Source organism: Micromesistius poutassou (assembly GCF_964030765.1).
Source record: "Micromesistius poutassou genome assembly, chromosome: 24".
Classification (NCBI taxonomy): domain Eukaryota; kingdom Metazoa; phylum Chordata; class Actinopteri; order Gadiformes; family Gadidae; genus Micromesistius; species Micromesistius poutassou.
In genome coordinates, this window is record NC_140294.1 from 1,207,230 (window position 1) to 1,226,900 (window position 19,671).

A 19,671-nucleotide genomic window follows, 5' to 3' on the forward strand; every position below is an offset into this window, starting at 1 on the left:
GTGTGTGTGTGTGTGTGTGTGTGTGTGTGTGTGTGTGTGTGTGTGTGTGTGTGTGTGTGTGCGCGCGCCGTAGAGAACGCTTATGCCTGATGTCGTTTAAAAAATGATTAAGTTTGAACATGAGAACTCTTTAAATATCGAAAAATATTATAATACATATTTTTGAAAGATATAACCAAAAAAACAAAAACAGCTTTTCTCCGTCGAAGCGCAGCAGTCACAGGCGGTCAATCACGAGGCTCGCGTGATGACGACGGACACACCCACACACACGCTATCGAAAAGACCTCTATTTGAAAAGCAAATACAACTTTTATGCAAATACGAACGACAAAGACCTAAAGGTTGTCCTTGGATTTGCATGCAGGGAGCTGCTGTGAACGCTCAGAGGATGAGGTAGAATAGTTCTCATCCCTCCCTCCTTCTCCCTCCCCCCTCCCTCCCTCCCCAAACCTGGTCTGTACTCGTTCCCTGTTGTTATTACACATAACCTTTAGACATGTTTTCTTTCCATTCTAGCTGGGGATTTTCATTGTCTTGAGAGAGAAGGTGAGCGAGAGAGAGAGAGAGAGAGAGAGAGAGAGAGAGAGAGAGATAACAAGAGAGAAAGAGAGAGAGAGAGAGAGTGAGAGAGAGAGAGTGAGAGAGAGAGTGAGAGAGAGAGAGATAACAAGAGAGAGAGAGAGAGTGAGAGAGTGAGAGAGAGATAACAAGAGAGAGAAAGAGAGAGAGAACAAGAGAGAGAGTGAGAGAGCGAGATAACAAGAGAGAGAAAGAGAGAGAACAAGAGAGAGAAAGAGAGAGAACGAAAGAAAATAGAGATCGACAGAGACAGAGACAGACAGAGAGAGAGAGAGAGAGAGAGTTTGGCCGGGCCAAACACAAGCGGTTGCCATGGGATACACAACAGAACATGTAACCCAGGGATCTCCTGTCTTGTCAGAAGAACATCAAAGTGGATTCAGAAAAGAACATCAAGTGCCCTTTCCGCCTTTTTGCAAAAAATAGAATCAATCCCAGAACATCGTGCCTCCACTCTAGAAACGCCCTCCTTCACGGATTTATCGAAGAAACAACCCCCCCCCCCCGCCCCACGTAACGCAGGGAACTGCTTCTTAAAGCCGCATTCTTGAGTGACGTGTTGTTGTTAGCCTTCTCGCAGGTGGACTCGGACTCCCCTCCCCGTCGCCATGGGAGACTGGAGGTGGGCTGTCAGAGGGCCAGAGAGGGAAAACTCCCAGATAAATCCAGGGCCTTGTCTTAGAATAGACACACTCCTTCCATGGGCTCCTCGGAACGTCCATTTGAGCAAATGTCCAAACTAGCTTAATGTCCAGACTAACTTAATGTCCAAACTAGCTTAATGTCCAGACTAACTTAATGTCCAAACTAGCTTAATGTCCAGACTAACTAAATGTCCAAACTAGCTTAATGTCCAGACTAACTTAATGTCCAAACTAGCTTAATGTCCAGACTAACTTAATGTCCAAACTAGCTTAATGTCCAGACTAACTTAATGTCCAGACTAACTTAATGTCCAGACTAACTTAATGTCCAAACTAGCTATAATAATGCTGCTAGCACAGCATAAGTCAGTAGGCACAAATGTTCAATGTGATAATATGTTTTTTTAATGGAAGGACTCATAGACGGGTTCACCTTTTAAGACGGCACTCCTTGTCCCAGGTTCCACCATACCCACCTGTGGTTCAATTCCCCCCAGAGGGCAAAAACTCCCTTAATTAGCAAGGAGGAAATCCTGAGAAGGAACGCAGAGTGGTGGTGGATCCCTGGAACCAGGGACGCACCACTCTGCCATTCAAGATTACTTCCTTGCTTGTATTTGTCTATTTGAGTGGGCTGATTTGGGCCTTTATGAACGCTACACGTCTCTCCCTCTCTCCTCCAAACCTCCTGTCCATAAAGGCCCAAATCAGCCCACTCAAATATACAAATACAAATGTGCAAATAATACAAATATATGAAGTGATGTTACCCTTGATGTTTTGTATATACTAACTGACTAATGATTCATAAGCAACGCAATATCGTTCTCCAGGGACTGAAACGTTGATGTACCAGCAGATGATGATCAGGTAAATAACTGTTGTGTGTTGAGGCAGATGCACAAAGGCTATAGCTGGGGGTCCCAAACATTTTCAGAGCTAGAAATGGGATCAAAGTGCTACTGCTTTAACTAATAAAAAAAAAGTGTATTATTTCATATCATAGGCCGCGTATTTATTCACCATTAAACTCAACTCAGAACTCCATCTTTCCACTGTCGCAATTTCTAATGCCCATGTTTACACCAGACGCCGTAAACAAATGCCGGCTGCAATCTGACATCCAATATCCCGAATCCCGAATCCAATAATATCATAGCACGTCCCACACGGCTTACCGCAGTTGGCCGGCGTGTGTTTTGTGTCATGTTTTCACCACTCCGCCAAATGCTAGAGGATCAAATATCATTCCTCCCGTATTTGATTTCATCCCTGAAACACAACCCTGGTACAGTCAGTCCTGTACGCTCCATACCTAATGGGGGATTTTGATCCAGTGCGTCCATGATATCCCTGAACCTTATTACTGTCTAACATTTGATACGAGCATTTGAAACAACCGTGACATAACCATTACCAACTCATGCGATAGAGGAGGGGGGGGGGGGGAAATACTTGCTTGCTTTTTGATTCGAACAACGTTATCGTTCCTGTGTTATCTTTCCGAGGTTATCAGATCTCGTCTCTTCCCCTCCGTCCCGTGCCCCTGCAGTGTTTCCTTTTCTATTAAAGTCAACATCTCAACAAGTACAGAACGATTGCGCCGCCGGAATCATGGAAAAACCCTCCCTCCCCGTGCGTGATTATTATTATTATCACTATTAATATGACGTATGTACACATCACGATGCCGTGAGGGAACAACACAGCTCCGGCGTCACTGTAGTGCACCGCGTGCCTTTCCTGCGTGTCTCCATTAAATAAATAAAAAAACGACGTGCATCAACATCCTATTCTGCGTGTTGGCTAATCCCCCTCGGCCCTTGGACTACAATGCACCAGCTTAAGGGCTCGCTCGGCTGACGCGCTTGTGGGGGAATCTGAGTGCCGTCGGCGGTATGTGTGTACATGACCACCGGGCCTCTTACATGTCCTCCATTTTTCGGCGTTTTGTTTTTTGTCGCCCCTCTATGTACCTGATCTCACCGCCTCCCCCCCCGCCCCCCGACTGTGTGTGTGTGTGTGTGTGTGTGTGTGCGTGCTGTGTGTGTGTGTGTCTGTGTGTCTGTGTGTGTGTGTTTCAAGATCATTTGTCACGTGTCACGTGTCGTCTTTGTCTTTGTGTGGTTGGGGTTAATGTTCCTCTGTTGTTTCTTCCTTTCATTTTGGCGCTCCCGCGTCAAAGTTAATTTGTGATAATGACGTGACCTTGTCAGACGGACAGACGGACAGACAGACAGACAGACAGGGGTTGCCATGGCATCGTCCGGTGCCGTCACCCGATCCGCCTCATTGGATTTACGACGCCCGGTCAACCTAAAAGCCAAACACAACTGTGCCAAACTACCCTATATATAGACGGACGTACACACACACACACACACACACACACACACACACACACACACACACACACACACACACACACACATACACACATACACATACACACAAACACACACAAAAAACTATACACATACACACAAACACACACAAAAAACTATACACATACACACAAACACACACAAAAAACTATACACATACACACAAACACACACAAAAAACTACACACACACACACACACACACACCACAAACAGATACACACATACCCACACACACAAGCACACACAAACAGCTACACACACACACACACACACAAGCACACACAAACAGCTACACACACACACACACACACATACACAGATACACACACAAAAAACTTCACACACACACAAGCACACACACACACACACACAAACAGCTATACACACACATACACAGATACACACTCAAACACACACAAGCACACACACACACACACACACACACAAACAGGTACACACACATACACACACACGGTATAAGGGTAAATCCACAAACGTTGTTGACGGGCCCGATCCTCCACCACTAAAGTCTGGAGACAGTCTCCCCCCCCCCCCCCTCACACGTCCCGCCACGCCGCTCGTCGTCCGAGCGTGGCGACCTCGTCGCCATAGTTGCGCCGATGCACGGTGACTTTTAAACGTCAACAACAACAAAAGCCCTGGCTCTCGGCCGGCAGCGCGGCCCGCCGTGGAGTCTGCGCCCGCCTCACATGTACCACCGGCCTGTTGAATGTGACACCCGTACACAATGTCTCCGGATAACCGGTTAGGTGCCCCCCCCCACACCCCCCCCCTCCCCACTGACCCATCTTTAGACCCCGCCCCTGGGAGAAAAAAAAGGAAAATGTACATTTGTTCTAGATTTGTTTGCGTTGAACGCGGAATGTTTTTTTCTCGGAACTAAAAATGGCAAAAAAAACAAACAAAAAAAACAAACATATCACAGATAAAAAAAAGGGGTTCGTAAAGCAAACAACAGCCCGGTCCCGGGATTCGTTTCCACGAATGCTTGTGATATTTGCGACGGCAAAGTGCTGCTAAGGAGGTTATGTTAGCCTCCGCCTCAGTGGGCGCCTTTACGCATGGACGGTATATTGAGCTTATTAACCTACATAGCGCTTGATGCTAGGCTACGCTAAGCCCTAGTAGGTCAACGGAAAAACACACGTTGCTTTTTGCCTGGGGTCTGCTGGGAAGGGGGCTCGTGTTTTTGTGACCCTAAACCTCAGGTGATGTTTACCTTTTATCGGGAATAGCAGGATTATGCAAACGCCTCGCCTATATCGGGAAAAGTACATGCCCTAATGTTCCAACGTCGAAGCCGTGGAACAGCGTGTTTACAAGGGAGGAGGACACACACACGCACGCACGCACACGCACGTATGCACACACACACACACATACATACACACACAAACGCACGTATGCACGCACGTATGCACGCACACACACACATAAACACACACACACAAGCACGTATGCACACACACACACACAAACACTGTATGCACATATGGCAACCATAGAGATGCATCAGCATATATGCAGCATAAGCATGCTGATGCATATATATAGGAGTCAGAAGTTGAGAAAAATCTGGTTGCATCATGTTGCCTTGATAATTTGCGTTTTTTTTTTATAGTGATACACACACACACACACACACACACACACCCGTGCAGCTGTCACCTATGGCCCGGGGCGCATGCCAGGTTCATGATAACGAGCACTTTAATGAGCGTTGCACATGAACAGCCCTCTGCCGTCGTAGTGGTAAACAGGTGAATTCATATCATGCACGTACATGCACCCATTGGAACGCCAAGAGGATCATCACACACACACACACACACACACACACACACACATGCGTGCATGCACACACACACACACACACACACACACACACGCCCTACATTCCGTGTATCCGTGGACTTTTCCCTGTGTCGTTTGCGGACCTGTCTCTGTTTTGCACCATATTGAAGTTCTGGCTAATGGGTCCTCTTTTATTTCTGAATAACATTACATGTCGGGTAAAGGTCAAAGGTCAAAGGGTAAAGTGTTGACATCAATCGGTGTGGGTTTGTACATGAGAGTGTACTCTCATGTACCATGTTCATTGACATATCTTTCCAAGAGCGACTTGAAAGGAAGCCAAGCGCAAATCATCAGTTGGATTTTTTTGGGGGGGGGGGGGGGGGGGGCAAAAATGCTCGCATTTCTTTGCCATTAAAGTTGTGGGAATGAGGGAAAATCATAAAAAAAAAAAGGATTTGAAGGATCAGGGGGTGTGAAGAAGGACTCGTCGGTACATACATTAGCGCACATCCCCCCCATTTCGCTCCAGCACATCAGCGGATCGCGACCTGTGATCTCACGTAAGCTCCCTGAACGTGATCACAACCAAGTCGTCTTCGTGCGTGCGCACACACACGCGCGCTCATTGTGCGCGTGTGTGTGGTCACGCTCGCAGCCACCGCGGGCGCGCTTGACGTCGGTGAGAGAGACGTAAGCCGTATCATCAAAGGATGAAAGACGTGTTGACATACAGCAGCGCCGTACAAGCGACGCGCTGAACGGAGATACTGGCGCTCTGTGTGAGGCGGACGTGGCCGTGACTCAACGGGTGAAACCTCCCAAGGCTCAGGAGAACAAATCTCGAGCTCTAGACGCTCCACACTTGATCCCCTTGCCCCAGTTTGACGCTGGCAGGGCTGAGCAGTGTGTGCATGTGTGTGTGTGTGTGTGTGTGTGTGTGTGTGTGCATGTGTGTGTGTGTGTGTGTGTGCGTGTGTGTGCATGTGTGTGTGTGTGCATGTGTGTGTTGTGCTTGCATGCATGCGGCCAAATGATGTTGTCTCTGGTCGCTGATTGGATTGTGGAAAGATCCCAACAATTGTACCATCTATGAATAATGATTTTAATATATATGGCAAATACCATAGGTGGACACCATGATGGGGGAATAGTAAGCTAAGCAAAACAAACTACTGGCTACTGGCGGGTATTCAAGTCACAGACTATGAATACCAGACCTTGTGTCCGAGAAAATACACCGGTTTCTGTCAAGCTTCGACCCTAAAAGGCCATTAACGTGTCGCTCTTTGACAAGTTGTTTATAAGTGTGTGTGTGTGTGTGTATGTGTGTGTGTGTGCATGCGTGCACGTGTGTGTGTGTGTGCTTCGATGCGCGCATATACGTTTGCCTGTGGGTGTGTGTGTGTGTTCCTGGTATGTGTGTGTGGGTGTATTGCGTGTAGCCGTTGTTATGTTGTTTCTCGAGAAAGAACAGGTCAAAGGTCAGGCCGAGCTATCGTTAAGAGGCAATCTTATCAACCCGGGGCGGGTTTTGAGAGCCTGTGGCTGATAGCTTTTCACTGTCGAGAAGGCGATGGAACAACACGGCGTTCAAAACATTACGCAACGACGCGCTATCGATTCATGTGGTGTGTTATTGACGTATCAGGGATCGGGGGATCGGTTGTTGTTGTCGTAACAGAAGAGAAACATAAAAGGAAAGGGATGGTCACACTAGCTAGCGGCTACCGTTCACTGAATCCTCCTGAATAATAATAATAATAATGATAATAAATAATAATATCGTGTCATGAGCAGCTTCGTGAATGTAATTATTTGTGTTGCTGTGTGTCTGAATGACGTGAGGCTCTTCCTCAGGACGTAAGACAGAGATAGAGATCAAATATTAATGGCACACACTGCCTCTGTTGTTGACGCCGTTATCCGTTTGAGCTTTAAGTGCCCAATCCTATCCTATCGATACCCTCTTGGACTTCAGACGGTGTGTGTGTGTGTGTATGCGTGCGTGCGCGTAGTCCTAGTTGCGTGCGTGTACGGGCGGAATCAAAACCAGATCAACAACCGATCCCACGATGTTTCAATTTTGTTTCACTTCGGCCCGGGCAAATGCCACACTGCCTCGTGCCAACATGCAAATAGGCGGCCCGGGGGCGTGTGGCTTCCTGTTGTCGCAGGCTGTCGCAGCTTTCATTCATTAGGGTTAGCCCGACGGTTGCGGTTGCGGTTGAGGAACCGCAGGCCGACCTAATAGGCTCTTTAACCCGATGTGTGGTCAGGGGACAAACACAGGTGTCGCTCGTAACACGACCGTCCGTCGCCGCTCCTTGTATGTACCGGGGGATGGGGGGGAGAACGGGTAGCAGACTAAACCAGGGATAGACGGATAAGTCCACCAGCCCTGCCCTGGTGCATACAAGGCCATGATTAGCGGTCTTGAAACAGGGTAGTTTCTGTTCTGGTATGGATGACACAAGAGGGATTTGCAGTGGGGTTAATCGCCGGTTCCTTGAACTGTGGTTTGAACTTCTACGCATACCTAACGACTGAAGCTCGTCCGCTTGATCCCGAAAGACGGAAAAGACAGAAATCCCGTATTGAGGATCGATACGCAAAGCGATACAGACAGCTGTACAAGTACAGATGAGGTTCTCGATCTGAGAGGATGTTATTTGTCAACGGCCGCTCAGCTCAAGACGGAAACATGAAAGTTAATAGACTAGAATAAAAACCCAAAGAATTAATAACAACAAAATACAGCATCAAAAGAAATATTGAAATTATTTATAAAATATGCATCTACAGAATGCCATAAAAAATGCCTGTATATATATATATATATATATATATATATAATATTTATAACCGGAGTGAAGTGAAGTAAGTGACTCTAAAATGTTTTCTGTGAATACGATGGATTACAGAAATACATCCAGGGAATGTTCCCGTCTCTTCGGATACGGTAACGCTACATATTTGGCGGGTCTGGGGCCTGAGGTGGCCGCCCAAAAATGTTTGGGAGCCCCTGAACTCAGCACCACCGGCAACAACAACAGATGTGCTCTCTGTGCACCTGCTGTGCAGAGCCAGGGTCAGGCCCGGGACAGATGACGCAGCCCGGTACACGTAGACACCTGAAATAATAAGCACCTGAACGGCCTCCAGATGGAGGGAGAGAGAGAGAGAGACAGACGGAGAGAGAGAGATTGGGAGATGGAGGGATAGGGAGAGCGAGGGAGGGAGAGCGAGAGGGAGAGATGGAGAGAGAGGGAGAGAGAGGGAGAGATGGAGGGAGAGGGAGAGATGGAGGGAGAGAGAGGGAGAGGGAGAGATGGAGGGAGAGATGGAGGGAGAGAGAGATTGGGAGAGGGAGAGGGAGAGATGGAGGGAGAGCGGGAGAGATGGAGGGAGAGATGGAGGGAGAGAGAGAGAGATTGGGAGAGGGAGGGAGGGAGAGAGAGAGGGAGAGATGGAGAGAGAGGGAGAGAGATTGGGAGAGGGAGGGAGGGAGAGAGAGGGAGAGAGGGAGAGAGAGAGCTGGAAAAGAGACAGTCGAGGGGGGGGTAAAGTAAAATCAAAGTGAAGCGTCATGGCAATCTAATTTTAGCCTATGGTCGATAGCCCCCGGCAGACTGACGGACAGACAGCCACAGGACCGGGACGCACTCCTTGTTGTTCTGTTGTTGGCCTCCACCAGCACTCGACCCTGACGTCCCTGACTTGACCCCAAGCGCGCCTCCATTTCCTCCGCACTTTGCATGACGTGGTTCTGTTTTTAATAATCCTAAGGAGTTTCTCAAAGACGTATGTCAAGGAAAAGGAAAAGCGCAAATTGAAAGCAGGTTTTATCTTGAGATTGTTGGCTATTTTTTGGCTGGGAAACTTGACCTATGACCTTGATCTGGGCAGTCATCAATCAAGTTTTTTTTATATTTTATATATATATTTTTTTCAATGTGTTCAATTTTTGACATTTAAGGGAAAACAGCAACAAACAAAAACACTTAAATCATTTCTACTTCACTCGTTCTAATGTTTCCCCTTACTGTAGTAGGACTATTAGTCGCTCAAATATCTAACGCAAGCTGATGCACGCCAGGGAAGCTGTGACGTCAGTTGTTTACAGTTTTCCAGGTCGCCGCTTGTACAGCGCGCCCCCCCCCCCCCCCCCCCCATTACATAACCGCCGTGCTGATCTGTGCGAACTCCGTGCTCGTTGCCTTGGGAGGAGGAAACAACACGGAGTTAGGATGGCTGGTGGGTGCATTGTTGGCCATTACTGACAGACTGCGTTTACCGGTCCACTGCTGCAGAGGGGGGCTTAAATGCTGACAACTGACTCTCGAGCGCTCATACCCACTTAGTTGGACGCGCGTGCGTGGTTATACATTTACTCCTAGGTAACGCTAAACGTGCGTTGCTGGAGTATGTGACCGGTGACCCCTTGGGTTTTAAAGGGTCTGAATCAGCTGCTGTAGCTCATAGTATGAGGCGGTGTTCGACAACATTGAGCCTTCGCAATGCCTGATTCGCCAGTCTGTCACCATAGCCCTACTACTCCATCCCCAGCCATGTCAAAAACAAACTGGCTGCAGCACGTCCCTGTGTCTGCGGACAGACGACGCCCCCTGTTGGTGGACTGGTGTATTTGCAGAGTAAAAAAAATGCCTCGATGAATAAAATAATGGATATTTGTGGTGTTGTTGGCGGAAAAAAAGGTTTTCGCATCTTTTTTTGGACTGAGGAAAACATAACACCTCAAAATATTGTTATGTACCTAGCTAGGTCTGTTTGAATGAGAAGGCTTGTTAGACAGCGATATTCTCACACATGTACATTTGAATCGTACGTCAACGTCGCCGCCATATTGGAGAGGCAACGACCGGCCTGTCAACACCGAACTACGGGGGAGCTGTCAACCGATTTCAATGAGTCGTATACCAAGGGTTCATCATGACATGCGTGGATGAACGATTTCACCTATACATGTGTAATATGATTCAATATGAATATAAAATCGACAATCCGATCAGGAAAAGAGCAGCTCCCACATTACTTAGTTGTATTACTTTATTCCAATCGGCCTCCCCAATATGGCGGCGACGTTGACGTATGGCAGCAACGGGTCGAAGCAGACTCCCTCCTTTGTATGTCTATGGACGTTCCCTCTAGCGCCCTCTAGCGGAGCACTGGAGGCGAACCGTCTGCCGCCCGGAACCTTAGTAGTGCGGCTCTTGTTTCTAATGGGAAGGTTTATTGTTGGATGTGTGGGGGTCGATGAGTGATTAGTACGAGTAAGTGCCATTAGAGTTAATTTGATATATGTGTTAATAAACACAACCAAAGGCCTATGCGTCAGTGGAAAACGTTAGTTATGAGGGTGGTTGTGTTTGTGTTGGTTATGTGTGTGAGGAGAATGCTTCCGGGTTTAACAGAACCAAACTAAAAACTGTCAGCTGGACTTAGAAAGCAACACTAAACTGGACTGCATCCAGCAGTAACTTTAGGCAAGTCGTTCTTAATTAAATATGATATGTATATCTTAATAATAGACATTATTAATTTGACCGAGCACTGACATTTTCTTTGAGCGTGGAAAGCATACTGACAATACACTGGGTAGGATAAAAATGGAAAGTGAATCTCTAATAAATCTAATATAATATCCGCATTGTTTAGGCATAATAGCATGATTTAAGTGAACTTTACTATGAAAAACGTAATCTTTGTAGTCCACAAGACACAATAAGAGGTGTTCAACTGATTCAATGTGATTTAACTATGTATCCAACAGAGGAAGGACGAGTTTTTATAAACACGTCGTTGTTGATCCAGAAAAACATTCAATCTAAATGATGCTATTTAGTTATCTTTATTATCCAATTGCATACATCGTAAAGGGTTGTGCTATATCAAATAATGTTGAATCATGTAATTGATGGTGTTTAAAAATGGGGTGTAATATCACCTCTGTGTGGCTATATCGTCTACTAGACGTAGCTTCATATTTTGGGCGGTTCTTTTCTAGGTGGCCACATATACAGTGCGTCACTCAGTATGTCAATCAATAATCTGGTCTGCTTTATTTGCATCGTGAAAAATCACTGACTTCGACCTTTGCCCGCCCTAGTTTCGGGGGTCCCGCTGTCCTGCTCCGTCTCTCCGCGCGCGCTCCCCCGGGTGATCGCCATGGCGACCACCTCCGCCTCCAGCAGCCCCGCGGCCGCCGCCGCCGCGCTCTCGGTGGCCGCCCAGGTGCCCTTCCTCCACCTGTGCGCCACCCTGGAGAAGATCCAGAAATGCAAGCTGCGCCCGGACAAGTCCAAGTTCCTCCGGGACTTCATGGACTCCTGGCGCAAGTTCCACGACGCCCTCCACAAGGGCGCGCCCACCGCCGACTCCTTCTACCCGGCCATGCGCCTCCTGGTCCCGGCCTTCGAGCGGGAGCGCCTGGCCTACGGCATCAAGGAGAACATGCTGGCCAAGCTCTTCATCGACGTGCTGGGCCTCCCCAAGAACGGCCCGGAGGCCAACAAGCTGCTCAACTACCGCGCCCCCACCTCCGCCTCCGCCCAGGGCGAGGCGGGCGACTTTGCCAGCATGGCCTACTTTGTCCTGAAGAAGCGCTGCGCCGGCCAGCAGAGCCTCTCCGTCAAGGAGGTCAACGACTTCCTGGACTCGGTGGCGGCGAACAACGCCGGCAAGCAGAAGGAGCGCGTGCGGGGCAGCCTGCTGCACCTCATCACGCAGAGCTCGGCGCTGGAGCAGAAGTGGCTGATCCGCATGATCCTCAAGGACATGAAGGTAGGGAGGAGCGGAACGGCGTTCTACTGCACAACCCTGTTCACCGAACACGGTCCGTCGACTAGGCCCCCCCCCCCCGTGGGGCGATACGGCTGAAAGACGTATCACGACGTGACTTGATCATGTCGATCGATATCGATAACTATTGAGAATTTTGATGGCCTAAAAAGACTCGGAATTACCGTGCTGGATTTAAACGCTTCTGTTTAAAGCTTAATATGACCGTCCACTGTTCTTCATTGATAAATACTCCAATGTTGATACGACAATGAAAAACACTCAAATATTGTAAATAAGTATGGAACCGCGTTTGTGTAACAAACCCAGCTGCTAGATTCGGTGGTCCAGTCTCTTATCGATATATATTGAACATGTTTTATATTGATATTGATCAAAAGTCTATAACGATACGATCGTTTATTGTTTTATTGCCCAGGTCTACCATCAACACTGTTCTGCTCATCTACCTCATGTACATTTCAATTTTATAATTCCAATAATATTAATTAATATATTGCCATTGCACTGAACTCCCTTGCACTATATTAAATCTCTGACCGTATATATTTATATTTAAATCTGACCGTACTAATATTGCACCATTTCTTCCCTCTCCTCAAATTGTTATTGCATATTCTTCTTTTTTGTAAATTTGTAAATTATATGGTATTGTCATACTGCACACTTAACAGTAGATTTATATTTCGTACTGTTCTTTCCGTAATTTCATTTCATTTTTAAAAATATAAACAACAATTTAAGCGTTGCACTTTGAGAGCACAGGGTTAACCCGACCGTCAAGTTCCTTGCTTGTGCACACAAACCTGACCGATAAAGCTTGATTTTTCTGACTCCCGACCCCCTGAAGCTGGGCGTCAGCAAGGAGACGGTGCTGCAGGCCTTCCACCCCGACGCCAGCGAGCTGTACAACGTCAGCGCCGACCTGGACAAGGTGTGCCGCATGCTGCACAGCCCCGGCGCCTCCCTCAGCGAGGCGTGCGTGGCCGTCTTCTCGGCGTTCAAGCCCATGCTGGCGGCGGTCGCCGACGTGCGCCAGATCGAGCGCCGCATGCGCGACGGCGTCTTCTTCATCGAGCCCAAGCTGGACGGCGAGCGCATGCAGCTGCACAAGGACGGCGACGTGTACAAGTACTTCACGCGCAACGCCTTCGAGTACACGCAGCAGTTCGGCGCCTCGCCGCGCGAGGGCTCCCTGACGCCGCACGTGCACGGGGCCTTCGCGCCGCACGTGGTCAGCTGCATCCTGGACGGCGAGATGATGGCGTACCACCCGGCCACCGAGGCCTTCATGCAGAAGGGCAGCAAGTTCGACATCAAGCGGCTGCCGGACGACTCGGAGCTGCAGCCGTGCTTCTGCGCGTTCGACGTGCTGCTGGTGAACGGCCGCAAGTTCAGCAAGGAGACGCTGCGCACGAGGGACGAGACGCTGCAGACGGTGTTCGAGCCCGTCAAGGGCCGCATCGAGCTGGTGGCCAAGACGGAGGCGCAGACCGTGCGCGAGGTGGCGGACGCCCTCAACGCCGCCATCGACAATCGCGAGGAGGGCGTCATGGTGAAGGACCCGCAGTCGCAGTACCGGCCCGACAAGCGCGGCGAGGGCTGGCTGAAGCTGAAGCCCGAGTACGTGGACGGCCTGATGGACGAGCTGGACCTGCTGATCGTGGGCGGCTACTGGGGCAAGGGGCGGCGCGGCGGCATGATGTCGCACTTCCTGTGCGCGGTGGCCGAGGCGCCGGCGCCCGGCGAGCAGCCCGGCGTCTTCCACACGCTCTGCCGCATCGGCTCCGGGTACACCATGCAGGAGCTGTATGAGCTGGGCCTCAAGCTGGCCAAGCACTGGAAGGTGAGGTGGCGGGGGGGGGGGGGGGGGGGGGGGGCGGGTGATGGGGATCGCCAGGGGCCTCGCGGTGTGATACTTTGTGTTTATTTTGTGTTTATTTTGTGATTATTTTGTGATTATTTTGTGCGGCGCGATGTGCGGGTTTGACGTTGGGGGTTGGGTTGTGCAGGACCATCATTGTCGGCCCTTATCTTTTATGTTTTTGTGTGAACAGGGGGGGTCCAATAGGAACAGAACGCATTGGGTGCAAATGGGTTATTGGTTAATACCCAATAGCGCCCTCTGTAGGCCGGCACCATGCATTGGCTTCCACTTGGATTACGTCAGTGGTTCTCAACCTTTTTTGAGCAAACGCCCCCCCCTGACCTTACCCTGATCCTCTGGCGCCCCCCCCACCCCCACCCCACCCCCCTTTTTTGCCATGTTTCATTGTGTTGTGTTGGTTATTCAACTGTTTACCCGCGGACTTTGGTTATGTTTATCAGCGTTACTATAGAGATCATGACGATAATAGCTGATGTAACGGGAGTCCGGATCGTGTGCAGGACCGGACCGCGCTGTATGACCACTGTCACACTGAGCATAGACAGTAACAAAGTATCTGAGACAGTAGAGGGGTTAGAAACCCATAAATGAAAATAGGCTATTTATCTCAGGTACTTTTGCACCAAAAAGATTTGAAAACCATGAAAGTTTAAAATAAAAATAAAATATATATACAGTATATATATATATTTTTTTAAACACTCACGTTCCCAGCGCCCTCCTAGATTGTGCGAACGCCCCCCATTGAGGAAACCATGGATTACGTTGACCTATCTGTCTCAAAACAAGTTTTTAGAGTGCACCTGACAACCTGATCAAAGTATTGCACAAGCAACAAACCACTAGAGGTTTTTTTTCTCACATCCTTTTCTTCCCCCCCCCCCCCATCGCTACCCCCTGAAGGTGTACCGCAAGAACGACCCGCCCGCCGCCATCCTGTGCGGCGCGGAGCGGCCCGAGGTGTACATCGAGCCGCGGCACTCGGTCATCGTGCAGGTGAAGGCGGCGGAGATCGTGGGCAGCGACATGTACAAGACCAACTGCACGCTGCGCTTCCCGCGCATCGAGCGGATCCGCGACGACAAGGCGTGGCACCAGTGCATGACGCTGTCGGAGCTGGACGGCTTCCGGCACCGCGCGTCGGGGAAGCTGGCCTCGCGCCACCTGCGGCTGGACGGAGACGACGGCGGCGACGGGCAGCCGGACAAGAAGAAGAAGAGGAAGGCGGCGGCGGCGGCGGCGGCGAAGCCCCGGAGGGTGGTGGGGCTCATCGACCACTTCAGGCCCCAGGACCTGTCGGCGGTCGTCAAGGAGACGGACATGTTCGAGGAGGTGGAGTTCTGCGTGCTGAACGGCAGCGAGGAGGACCCCAAGGCCGAGCTGGAGAAGGGCGTGGCCAGGTAACGCGACGTTCTAACGTGGGGGAGTTGACGTGGACGGATATACCTCACTCGTTAAAAAAACGCACAACACAAGTAGATGTGACGTAGAACTTCTTAGGTAACAATTCCTGACAAATAACAAGTCATTTTGTTGGGTTTTTTCACTTAAAACCAACTGTCATTACGTGGAACGATGTGAACAATCTAGAAAAAATAGGTAGGTAATAGGAGTACCAGATCATTCTGGAGACCCGTAAACGATGGTATGGGTGTTTTTGTCATAGCATCATAGTTGACCTCTGGGTTTCATTTTTACATTTGACACTATTTAGCCTGAAAAGCTAAAGAGCTTGTTGAAAAGAGAGAATATCATGAACGACTCTCCTATCAGAACAATGTCTGTTATCCAACGGTTGTGTGCTTTTGCTGCAGTGCATGTGAGGACGGCCTGAAAAGCATCTGAATTGTATTGACCTATTGTCATCACAAGTGGGAGTGTCCACCTAGATGTATGTTCAGCCTACCAGCTGCTACATACAGTCCACTGGGTAGGCTGGTAGGCTGATCTGTCCAGTGTACATCAGGGTGGACACTGGAGTGGCCGCAGTTTTTTCAAACGGCTTGTAACGGCCAATCACACTCCCACCCGGTGATCCAACCGGGGACCCTTCAAGTGTAACTCGTACCCTTGAAGATGACGTATCACACCACCACGGCGTGAGCGTGATTAGCCGTTTCGAAAATCGGCCTCTTCTGACATCACAGGTGGGGGTGTCCACATAGATGCGCGCTGGACAGACCAGCCTACCAGCTTACCCCCGGTGGACCGCAGCAAACGTCGCTCATCTAACCCGTCACACATCTAGGTGGACACCGCCCACTTGTGATGTCAGAAGAGGCCGATTTTCAAAACGACTCGTAACTTAAAATCGCACTCACACCTGGTTGGCATAAACAGGTCACCTTTAACCCTCTGGACCCCCCCCCTCCCCCCTTACCGCCCTGGGTCCAGGTGCGGCGGCGTGGTGGTGCAGAACCCGGGCCCCGACACCTACTGCGTGATCGCCGGCGCCGACAACATGCGCGTGCGCAACCTGACGCTGGCCGACAGCCACGACGTGGTGCGGGCGTCCTGGCTGCGCGCCTGCCTGGATGGCGGCCGCGTGGTGCCGTGGCAACCGCGCCACATGATCCACATGACGCCGGCCACGCGCGAGCACTTTGCCAAGGAGTATGACGCGCACGGCGACAGCTACTTCGCCGACACGGACGAGCGGCAGCTCCGCGAGGTTTTCGCCCGCATCGGCGGCGACGGAGACGACGACGGCGGCGAGGGCGAGAGGGCGGGGCCGGTGGACCCGGGGCTGGTGGAGGAGCGCTACGGCTGGACGGACCTCCCCTCCAGCATGTTCCGCCAGTGCCGGGCGTACGTGGACCGCTACGCCGAGATAGGGCGGGCCGACCCGGCGGCGGCGGCGGAGGCGGCGGCGGGCGGCTACCCGGCGCACTGCCTGGAGACCAGGGAGATGGAGCTGCGTTACCACGGCGCCACGGTGGTGGGCGAGCTGGAGGAGGGCGTGTCCCACGTGGTGGTCGCCGAGGAGACCCGGCTGCTGGCCCTGCGGACGCTGCGGCGGCTGTTCGCGAGGAAGTTCAAGATCGTGAGGGAGGCGTGGGTGAGGGAGTCGGTGGAGGCGGGCTTCCTGAAGGACGACGGGGAGTATCTCGTGTGACGGACAGGCCACAAAAAATCATTTTTTGTCGTGGTTTTTCTTTTTTTTTCCCTGATGTTATTCGTCTTCTTCTCGGCCCCGAAAAAGGAATGTCTTTGAACACTTTTGTTTTGTAACGTTTGATGGGATTGGGATTTGTGCTAGGGAGTAGCACTTTGCAATATGTCTGTCTGTGTTTGTTTTGCACTTTGTGAGAATCTGCCTCACAAGTTTCCTCGGCTTTGGACGGCTGACAGTAGACGCGTTGAAGCTCGCGAGAAGGGCTTAAGAAATGAGAAGAAGAAAGTCGCAGTCGCGTTTCAAGGCGCCCGTTTACCGAATGAGAAAACAACAATGTTTTCTGTTTTTAAGGATAGCTTTTATGTATCGTCCATCATTAATGTCTTAGCTTTGATTTCAAGTGCTTTTTTGTCCAATGGGGGTGTGGGTGTCTGTTGGTAGTTTAAGAGTTGTTAATTCACCTTGACTTGTGGATTTCCACTTTGAAGGAGATGAATAGAACCAAAGTAATTCCCAAAGGGCGAAATTCACTGTTGAAGGGAGGATGATTTTATTCAGCCATTTGTATATAATAAGTCCTTTTAGTCAGCTGTAACAGATAGGTTGGATGGCCATACGCAACATGAATTATGTGTGAGTCAGACACAAATGTCACCACTGTCTCCTATTGGTATCATAGTTAATGTCATGTTTTTCTTGGTTTGAATGATTTCAACTAATAAATGCTATTTTAAATAGGACAATTTTTTTTTGTGTCTGTAATACCTCTTCTAAGCTTTTTTTTTTTTTTGGTTTGATCTTTATTAGGCTTAGCAACTGCTGCTGAGGACATCGAATCCGATAGATTTTTACTTTTATGGCGAATCACATTAAATGCTGAATAATGTCTCTTTCTATAAAACGACACAGAATCTCTTCAAGTGTCACGTTCGATTCGTGCATCTGGACGGCAAACACCGCACCGGAATGAGATGTCAAAAACGGGAGAGGGTTATAAGAAGACGACTTCAGGAAGAGGAGGAGGTAGGCTACCGAACAACATGGACTCCGGGGCTCTTCCGGAGAATGTCACAGGTGTGTCTTGGGAGCCACAGAATGTGTTGGGCCTGTCATTACCCGGGCCCCCGGGGGCCTGTATTCGGCGTCCTGGGCATTGTTTTGTGTAAATGTCACATGAATACATTCCGTAAGGGGAGAGGCCCAACAAGTTCCTTCCTCGTTTGTAATCTGGACGTAGTTGATGGTGTGGAGGCGAATGCAGGCTACGTCGCGTTTAGATGCGTCTTGTTTAGTGTTGATCACTTTGAGATTGGTTCACGTTTTGTTGATTTAAAGAGGCTGTAGGTAAAATTGAAGAGCTGTAATTTGAGTGTTATTTGCTAGAAATAGCATAGTCATTTTAAGCTATTAATGAGTGAAATTCTCTATGACAATATTTGTTTATAGTTGACTACGCCTGCCTCTGGATGAAACCATCTGCTCGCGGCTCATTTCTGACCTGTCGGGGCATCTCTTTCCTGATTGGTTCGGGGAATCCATCTGGCCTGTCACTCATAAATGCGTGAAATGCAACATTTCTCATTGGTGGGGAAGGAAGGGAGGGAGGGAGGGGACGTTTTGGTCTCCTGCTATTTTACATTCAATCTCTCTTTCCACCCTATAATCGTACCTACAGCACGTGTTAAAGAGATTCATTGACAGATTAGATTAATTTACGACAAAAATAAAATAAATAAATAAACGGTCGTTAAACCAGAAACCCGTTGTGGGACAATGCTCTGATAAAACGCGAAATAAATCAAAGCGGATCCGGGATAAGGTGTATTGGAACATGGCCATATGGGCCTCCGGGGAGGACTACTGCAATCAGCCCACTGGGGGCTGCCTGGGGGGACTTCCGGTGGATGCAGCACAACACTACAGCTCTCAAACAGCCGCCGGAGTCTCTAGCCGAAATTAATTAGCTCCCCGCTGAGACAGCCGCTCTACTGTAGGCCCACGTAATGGAAGCCAATGGAGCCATTGTTCTGGGGCGGATTAGCGCACCTTAAACACAGTGTAGACACTGTACCCGAAATAAACCAACCTTTTTTCGACTCCCACCCCCTCCTGAACTTTGCATTTGTTTCTCCTGACGGTTCCCGCATTCAACATGGTGGCCCACTTTTGTTGTTGCGTTGAGTGGCAGAACGGGGTTGTGTTCACATAATCAACACACTTTATTATTATGTTTGATGTGAGGCTATACTACTTTAAAAAAATGAAGCCAATAATCAAGGCGTTACAATCAATTGAAATTAACTAAGTGACCACTTATTGCTGTTGTTTTTTTCCTTCCTTCGCGTCGTTTTGGGTTGAACCAATGTTTCAACCCAGGCAATGCGCGTACAAACAAGTATTGGCGAGCGCGGGTAAAAAA

General features: G+C 49.4%; 2 protein-coding genes across 3 annotated transcripts in view; both read left to right on the forward strand.

The window, feature by feature from the left end:
* The window catches only part of LOC311369726 (insulin receptor substrate 2-like), a gene marked incomplete at its 3' end in the record, with an annotated part of 7,403 nt that extends 6,139 nt beyond the window's left edge, over positions 1–1,264 (forward strand). The window contains exon 3 of the mRNA XM_084487939.1: positions 1,152–1,264. Coding sequence (XP_084344065.1) covers positions 1,152–1,264 — 113 coding nt within the window. The remainder of the gene's footprint in view (positions 1–1,151) is intronic.
* A 9,450-nt stretch (positions 1,265–10,714) lies between these two features.
* Positions 10,715–17,913, forward strand: lig4 (ligase IV, DNA, ATP-dependent). Of its 2 annotated transcripts, none has more exons than XM_084488082.1 (5): positions 10,715–10,721; positions 11,558–12,231; positions 13,100–14,095; positions 15,041–15,537; positions 16,532–17,913. In XM_084488082.1, the coding sequence occupies exons 2-5, from the start codon at positions 11,617–11,619 to the stop codon at positions 17,250–17,252; spliced, it is 2,829 nt and encodes a 942-aa protein (XP_084344208.1). In that variant the 5' UTR covers positions 10,715–10,721; positions 11,558–11,616; the 3' UTR covers positions 17,253–17,913. The 2 variants fall into 2 exon arrangements, with proteins under 2 accessions (XP_084344208.1, XP_084344207.1); XM_084488081.1 differs by having other exon boundaries at positions 10,718–10,934.
* Positions 17,914–19,671: the final 1,758 nt, after the last annotated feature.